General features: G+C 27.9%; 1 protein-coding gene across 1 annotated transcript; it reads left to right on the forward strand.

The window, feature by feature from the left end:
* Positions 1 to 338: 338 nt before the first annotated feature.
* LOC141317394 (glycine receptor subunit alpha-2-like) lies at positions 339 to 8,625 on the forward strand (the record flags this gene model as incomplete). Its single annotated transcript, XM_073833118.1, has 3 exons — positions 339 to 562; positions 6,351 to 6,433; positions 8,488 to 8,625. Coding segments are annotated over 3 exons (445 nt in total), but the record flags the coding sequence as incomplete, so codon positions are not given.
* Positions 8,626 to 9,650: the final 1,025 nt, after the last annotated feature.

The raw sequence follows: 9,650 nt of genomic DNA on the forward strand, positions 1-9,650 counted from the left end.
AAATCTATATATCTATATATATATAATTTTTTTTTTATTATACTTATAAAAAGTTGAGATTTTAATTATTGTTTGCATCTTTATGGTACTTTTTTGTCGCTTCATTTTAGTATTTAAGTAAATTTAACTGGTTTATGCACGAATGCTCTTAAATGGTTTTATTTATAAGAAGCTCTGCTGATCTTTTGTTTGTAAACATAAAACTAAAAATGACCAGATTTACTTCCAAAAAGTTCCTGAACACCATTTATTCCCTACACTGAAGCTACTTGAGAAGCAGATATCATTCAGTTTCAGTTCAGAGCAAACGTACCTGACAGTCTTGGCTTGTGTCTCAGGACTACAGAGTGAACATCTTCCTGCGGCAGAAGTGGAACGACCCTCGTCTGGCCTACAGCGAGTATCCGGACTCCTCTTTGGATCTGGACCCGTCCATGCTGGACTCCATCTGGAAACCAGACTTGTTCTTCGCCAACGAGAAAGGAGCCAACTTCCACGACGTTACGACGGACAACAAACTCCTGAGGATCTTCAAGGATGGGACCGTCCTGTACAGCATCAGGTATGAAGAAGAAAACAAGCCAAATAAAGGCAGAAATCATCACAGAAACCATCAGATCCTCCGATAATACAGCTGTTTATTCTTTCACTGTCTGCACTGATCAGATATGAAGACATTATTCATCAATTGCAGGTTTTTCTCCAGTGTATTTTGTCACATTGTAAGAGACGTTTAGTGATTTGCTGGTTACGCCGGCAGCAAAAGCACATGAGAACGACTGAAGTCATTATCAATTAAAGCTCTCACTTCTCTGAAGCTCTGGAGCCTGATGAAATCTCACAGATCGCTGCTCGTTTACAATAATCTCAGGTCAAGCTCAAGATCTAGTGTTAAATAGAAATATAAAAGCTTCAAAGTTAAATAGAAATATCAGAATCAGAAAGAGCGGCATTGCCAAGTATGCTTGCGCATACAAGGAATTTGTTTCAGTGTCATTAGCTTCCAGTACACATAAAATTCCATAAAAATTATGAAAACATAAAATTACTGAAACTAAAATTTCATGAAAGCAAAATAGAAATATAAAAAAATTAATAAAAAAAATTAAATTCCTGAAAACTACAATGAAAGCTAAATAGAAATATAAAAAATAATAAAAATGACAAAAAAATAAAATTACTGAAGCTAAAATGACAATGAAGGCTAAATAGAATTATTTAAAAAATAATAAAATTGACAAAGACACAAAATTACTGAAACTAAAACTACAATAAGAACTAAATAGAAATATTTACAATAATGAATAAAAATGATGAAAGTGTAAATTACTAAAATTAAAATTACAATGAAAGCTAAATCGAAATATAAAAAATAATAAAAATGACAAAAAAATACTGAAGCTAAAATGACAATGAAGGCTAAATAGAATTATTTAAAAAATAATAAAATTGACAAAAACATAAAATTACTGAAACTAAAATTTCATGAAAGCAAAATAGAAATATTAAAAAAATGAATAAAAAAAATAAAATTCCTGAAAATAAAACTACAATGAAAGCTAAATAGAAATATAAAAAATAATAAAATTGACAAAAACATAAAATTACTGAAACTAAAACTACAATAAGAACTAAATAGAAATATTTACAATAATGAATAAAAATGATGAAAATGTAAATTACTAAAACTAAAATTACAATGAAAGCTAAATAGAAATATAAAAAATAATAAAAATGACAAAAATAAAATTACTGAAGCTAAAATGACAATGAAGGCTAAATAGAATTATTTTAAAAATAATAAAATTGACAAAAACATAAAATTACTGAAACAAAAACTACAATAAGAACTAAATAGAAATATTTACAATAATGAATAAAAATGATAATTTTTATTGTAAATGAAAGCTAAATCGAAATATTAAAAAAAATTAATAGAAATGACAAAAAAACACCTAAAATTACTGAAACTAAAATTAAAATGAAAGCTAAATAGAAATATAAAAAATAATAAAAATGACAAAAAAATAAAATTACTGAAGCTAAAATGACAATGAAGGCTAAATAGATTTAAAAAATAATAAAATTGACAAAAACAAAATTATTGAAACTAAAATTACAATAAGAACTAAATCAAAATATTTAAAATAATAAATAAAAATGATGAAAACATACATTACTACAACTAAAATTACAATGACAGTTAAATAGAAATATTAAAAAATGAATAAAAATGACAAAAAACACAAAATTACTGAAACTAAAATTACAATGAAAGCTAAATAGAAATATAAAAAATAATAAAAATAACAAAAAAATAAAATTACTGCAGCTAAAATGACAATGAAGGCTAAATAGAATTTAAAAAAAAAAAATTGACAAAAACATAAAATTACTGAAACTAAAACTACAATAAGAACTAAATAGAAATATTTACAATAATGAATAAAAATGATGAAAATGTAAATTACTAAAACTAAAATTACAATGACAGCTAAATCGAAATATTTAAAAAAATTAATAGAAATGACAAAAAACACCTAAAATTACTGAAACTAAAATTACAATGAAAGCTAAATAGAAATATAAAAAATAATAAAAATGACAAAAAATGTAAAATTACTGAAGCTAAAATGTTAATGAAGGCTAAATAGAATTATTTAAAAAATAATAAAATTGACAAAAACATAAAATTACTGAAACAAAAACTATAATAAGAACTAAATAGAAATATTTACAATAATGAATAAAAATGATAATTTTTATTGTAAATGAAAGCTAAATCGAAATATTAAAAAAAATTAATAGAAATGACAAAAAACACCTAAAATTACTGAAACTAAAATTAAAATGAAAGCTAAATAGAAATATAAAAAATAATAAAAATGACAAAAAAATAAAATTACTGAAGCTAAAATGACAATGAAGGCTAAATAGATTTAAAAAATAATAAAATTGACAAAAACAAAATTGAAACTAAAATTACAATAAGAACTAAATCGAAATATTTAAAATAATAAATAAAAATGATGAAAACATACATTACTACAACTAAAATTACAATGACAGTTAAATAGAAATATTAAAAAAAAATGAATAAAAATGACAAAAAACACAAAATTACTGAAACTAAAATTACAATGAAAGCTAAATAGAAATATAAAAAATAATAAAAATAAAAAAATAAAATTACTGCAGCTAAAATGACAATGAAGGCTAAATAGAATTATTTAAAAAAAATAATAAAATTGACAAACATAAAATTACTGAAACTAAAACTACAATAAGAACTAAATAGAAATATTTACAATAATGAATAAAAATGATGAAAATGTAAATTACTAAAACTAAAATTACAATGACAGCTAAATCGAAATATTAAAAAAAAATTAATAGAAATGACAAAAAAACACCTAAAATTACTGAAACTAAAATTACAATGAAAGCTAAATCGAAGTATAAAAAATAATAAAAATGACAAAAAAAATGTAAAATTACTGAAGCTAAAATGACAATGAAGGCTAAATAGAATTATTAAAAAAAAAAAAAAAAATTGACAAAAACATAAAATTACTGAAACTAAAACTACAATAAGAACTAAATAGAAATATTTACAATAATGAATAAAAATGATGAAAATGTAAATTACTAAAACTAAAATTACAATGACAGCTAAATCGAAATATTAAAAAAAAAATTAATAGAAATGACAAAAAAACACCTAAAATTACTGAAACTAAAATTACAATGAAAGCTAAATAGAAATATAAAAAATAATAAAAATGACAAAAAAATAAAATTACTGAAGCTAAAATGACAATGAAGGCTAAATAGAATTATTTAAAAAATAATAAAATTGACAAAAACATAAAATTACTGAAACTAAAACTACAATAAGAACTAAATAGAAATATTTACAATAATGAATAAAAATGATGAAAATGTAAATTGCTAAAACTAAAATTACAATGAAAGCTAAATCGAAATATTTAAAAAAAAATTATAGAAATGCCAAAAAACACCTAAAATTACTGAAACTAAAATTACAATGAAAGCTAAATAGAAATATAAAAAATAATAAAAATGACAAAAAATGTAAAATTACTGAAGCTAAAATGTTAATGAAGGCTAAATAGAATTATTTAAAAAATAATAAAATTGACAAAAACATAAAATTACTGAAACTAAAACTACAATAAGAACTAAATAGAAATATTTAAAAAAATAATAAAATTGACAAAAAACAAAATTATTGAAACTAAAATTACAATAAGAACTAAATCGAAATATTTACAATAATAAATAAAAATGATGAAAGCATACATTACTAAAACTAAAATTACAATGAAAGCTAAATCGAAATATTTAAAAAATGAATAAAAATGACAAAAAACACAAAATTACTCAAATTAAAATTACCATGAAAGTTAAATAGAAATATTATAAAAAAGGAATAAAAATTACAATGAAATCTAAATAGAAATATAAAAAATTAATAAATATGAATATTAAAAAAATGAATGAAAATCATGAAAACACATACTAAAATTTCAATAAAAGCTAAATTGAAATATTTTAAAAATGAATAAAAATGATGAAAGCAAATTACTAAAACTAAAATTACAATGAAAGCTAAATAGATTTTTTTAAATGAATAAAATTGAAAAAAAAACCATAAAATTAGTTTTAGCAAACTGCTAATCATGCTAAAAACATGTTAGCAACTTGATAATCATGCTAGAAACATGTTAGCAACTTGATAATTATGCTAGAAACATGTTACAAATGTGCTATCAACTTGCTAATGTGCCTAAGAACATGCTAGCAACCTGCCCATCATGCTAGAAACACGCTAGCAACTTGCTAATCATGTTAAAAAAATGCTAATGACATGCTAGTAACTTGCTAATCATGCTAAAAACATGTTAGCAACTTGCTAATGACATGCTAATAATGCAAGTAACGTTAAATATGCTAGAAACAGGCTAGCAACGTGCTAACAACTTGCTAAACGTGCTAGCAACTTGCTAATAATGCTAAAACATGCGAGCAAATTGCCAATCATGCTAGAAATAAGCTAATAATTTGCTAATCATGCTAGAAACATGCTAATGACATGCTAGTAACTTGTTAATCATGTTAGAAATATGCTAATAAATTACTAATCATGCTAGAAACATGTTAGCAACTTGCTAATGACATGCTAATAATGCAAGTAACGTGTTAATTATGCTAGAAACAGGCTAGCAACGTGCTAACAACTTGCTAATCATGCTAGAAACATGCTAATGACATGCTAGTAACTTGTTAATCATGCTAGAAATATGCTAATAATTTGATAATCATGCTAGAAACATGTAATTAGCTTAATGATATGCTAATAATGCATGTAACATGTTAATTATGCTAGAAACAGGCTAGCAACGTGCTAACAACTTGCTAAACTTGCTAGCAACTTGTTAATAATGCTAGAAACATGCTAGCAATTTGCTAATCATGCTAGAACCATGCTTATGACATGCTAGTAACTTGCTAGCAACAGGCTAACAACTTGCTAATCATGCTAGAAACATGCTAATGACTTTCTAATCATGCTAGAAATATGCTAATAATTTGCTAATCATGCTAGAAACATGCTAATAATTTGCTAATCATGCTAGAAACATGTTAGCAACTTGCTAATGATATGCTAATAATGCATGTAACATGTTAATGATGCTAGAAACAGGCTAGCAACGTGCTAACAACTTGCTAATAATGCTAAAAATTTGCTAATGATATGTTAGTAACTTGCTAATCATGCTAGAAACATGCTAGAAACATGCTAGAAAAATGTTAGAATCATGCTAATAAAATGTTAATCATCTAATCTATCTATATAAAGTTAAAAACTTTAAACTTTTACAGCTGCTTTAAACTTTCAAGCTAGGCTTTTTTTTGTCTTGACAAACTTTTTCATCTAGTTTTTTTTTTGTGTGTGTTATTTTTAGTTTACTTGATATTCAGTTTGAGACATTTGAGCAAACACAAGCCCTGAACAAATATCTGCATCTCTTATTGTAAATCCACACGTTTATTTTAAAAATAAGCTGATGTGACTCTGTCCTAGTTTTCATAAATGCTCTATTTATATAAATCACAACACATCAGCTCCTCAGCACTCATTAAAAGCAGCAGACGCTCTGAATTCATGCATAAGTCATAGAGAACGTGTCTCTGAGGATCCGCTGAGGATTGACTTTCCAGGTGTGTCTCAGATAAACTCATCTAACATTAAACACTCAAGTTAGATGTTATAGCATCAGCAGATGACACCGTAATAACTCTGTGTTTCTCACTTTCTTCTGTAGGCTGACATTAATACTGTCCTGTCCGATGGATCTGAAGAACTTCCCGATGGATGTTCAGACCTGCACCATGCAGCTGGAGAGCTGTACGTTTCTCAAGCTTTCTATTCTTCTTCTTAGACTAAAGCTTTCAAGCTAGAACCACCAAACTCAGCCCAACTCTTCAGACTGATCTCACTGAGTGTGCTCTATCTTTTCAGACTGATCTGACTTATAGTTTTCATCAAACTGAAGATTAAAAAATCATCAAAATCCCATAGACTTACATTGACACAATGTTCAACTGATCAACACTATTCAAACTCCAACTGTCAAAATTCAAACTCCAACTGACAAAATTCAAACTCCAACTGACAAAATTCAAATTTAAACTCCCAGAATCCCTTGAGACTCAATCAAGCTTCCCTTCTATCAACTATTTCTAATCTATTTAACTATCTAACCTAGCCTAGCAACTACAATCATGCTAACACCATGTTAGTTATGCTAGAAACATGTTAATCATGCTAGCAACATGTTCGTAGCTTGCTAATCATGCTAGAAACATGCTAGTAACTTATCAGTCATGCCAATGTCATGCTAGTAACGTGCTAATCATGCTAGAAACATGTTAGCAACTTATCAGTCATGCCAGTGTCATGCTAGTAATGTGCTAATAATGCTAGCAACATGTTAGCAACTTGTTAATCATACCAGAAACATGCTAGAACTTGCTAATTATGTTAGAAACATGCTAGAACTTGCTAATCATGCTACAAACATGTTAGAAACATGCTAATAACTTGTCAGTAATGTTAACGACATGTAAATAATGTGCTAGTCATGCTAGAAACATGTTAGCTACTTGCTAATCATATTAAAAACATGCTAGCAACTTGCTAATCACGTTGGAAACATGCTAGCAACTTGTTAATTGTGCTAGAAACATACTAGCAACTTGCTAATCATGTTAGAAACATGCTAACAACTTGTTAATCATGTTGTAAACATGCTAGCAACTTGCTAATCATGATACAAACCTGTAAGAAACATGCTAGCAACTTGCTAATCATGATAGTAATTTGTCAGTCATGCTAATGACATGTAAATAATGTGCTAATCATGCTAGAAACATGTTAGTAACTTATCAGTCATGCCAGTGTCATGCTAGTAACGTGCTAATCATGCTAGAAACATGTTAGTAACTTATCAGCCATGCTAGTAACGTGCTAATCATGCTAGAAACATGTTAGCAACTTGTTAATCATGTTAGAAACATGCTAACAACTTGCTAATTATGCTAGAAACATGTTAGAAAGATGCTAATAACTTGGCAGCCATGCTAACAACGTTTAATAATGTGCTAATCATGCTAGAAACATGTTAGAAACTTATCAGTCATGTCATGCTAGTAACGTGCTGGCAACATGTTAGCAATTTGCTAATCATGTTAGAAACATGTTAACAACTTGCTTATCATGCTGGAAACATGCTAAGAATTTGCTAGTTATGCTAGAAACATGTTAGTCACTTGCTAATCATGTTAGAAACATGCTAGCAACTTGCTAATCATGCTGGAAACATGCTAGCAACTTGCTAATTATGCTAGAAACATGTTAGCAAGTTGCTAGTGAGGCTAGAAACATGTTACAAACATGCAAATAACTTGTCAGTAATGCTAACGGTGTGTAATAATGTGCTAATCATGTTAACAGCAAACATAGCTACTTGTTAATCATATTAAAAACATGCTAGCAAGTCTCTAATCATGCTGGAAACATGCTAGCAGATTTTGTCCATTTTTAAAGCTTTTATTTCAGTTTTTGTTTTTTTATTTTATATTTTGAATTAGTTTTTACTTTTATTTTTTCCATTTCCAAAATTACTAAAAGTTTTAGTTATTTTATTGTGCTCTTTGACAATTGTATTCATTTTTTGTTGCCTAAATATTTAGTTTTTATAATTTTATAAATTCATTTTTATTTTTTTAATTTCAGTTATTTTGTTGTGCTTTGTCAGTTTATTTATTTCTACACCTTAAAATAAATACATATTTAATAAAGCAACTAAAGGGTTTATTTCGTTTATCATTTATTGTATTTCAGTTTTACCATTTTTAATAGTTGTAGTTAGTGATAATAGCACTCCTGTTTTCCTCCAGTCGGCTACACGATGAACGACCTGATCTTCGAGTGGCTCGATAAAGCTCCGGTTCAGGTGGCCGACGGTCTGACGTTACCGCAGTTCATCATCAGAGACGAGAAAGAGCTGGGCTACTGCACCAAACACTACAACACAGGTCAGAGCATCAAGACCACATTCACCAAAACTCATGATACCAGAGACTCTTTTCATAACACTGTCCTGCATCATATCTGCTCAATCAATCCAATACTCACTTCTTATTAAGTTGAACTTATTATTCTTTTTCTGACACTAAAATTTCTGACTGCTAACTCCACAAACTCCAAACTCAGCCCAAATCTTTTCTCTATATCTTTTCTAACTGATCAGACTTACAGTTTTCCTAAAAATATGGATTAAAACTGGGAAAAATCCCATAGACTTACATTGACGGAATGTTCAAATGAGAATCATGCTAATAACCTGCAAATGATGTTAAAAACATGCTAGCAACATCCTAGTAACTTGTTAATCATGCTAGAAACGTGTTAGCAACATGCTAGTTACTTGAAAATGATGCAAAAAACGTGCTAGCAACAAGCTAGTAACATGCTAATCATGATAAAATCATGCTAGCAACATGCTAGTAACTTGGTAATCATGCTTACAACATGTAAATAAAATGTTAAACATGCTAACAACATGCTAGTAACATGCTAATCATGCTAGAAACGTGCTAATCACATGCTAGTAACATGTTAACCATGCTGTAAACATGCGTGCTAGCAACATGCTAGAAACATGCTAATCGTGATGAAATCATGTTAGCAACATGCTAGTAACTTGCATATTATGCTTTACTAGTAAAATGTTAAACATGCTAGCAACATGCTAGTTACATGCTAATCATGCTAGAAACGTGCTAATAACATGCTAGTAACATGTCAATCATGCTGTAAACATGCTAGCGACATGCTAACCATGCCAGAAACATGTTAGTAACTTGTTAATAATGTTAACAGCATATTGGTAACTTGCTAATCATGCTAACAACATGCTAATCATGCTAGGAACATGCTAGCAAATGGCAGTAACTTGCAAACAATGCTAAAACATGCTAGCAACATGTTAATAATGCTAGAAACATGCTAGCAACAAGCTAGTAACATGCTAATTGTGATAAAACCGTGCTAGTAACTT

This window comes from Garra rufa, unplaced genomic scaffold (genome assembly GCF_049309525.1).
Source record: "Garra rufa unplaced genomic scaffold, GarRuf1.0 hap1_unplaced_885, whole genome shotgun sequence".
Classification (NCBI taxonomy): domain Eukaryota; kingdom Metazoa; phylum Chordata; class Actinopteri; order Cypriniformes; family Cyprinidae; genus Garra; species Garra rufa.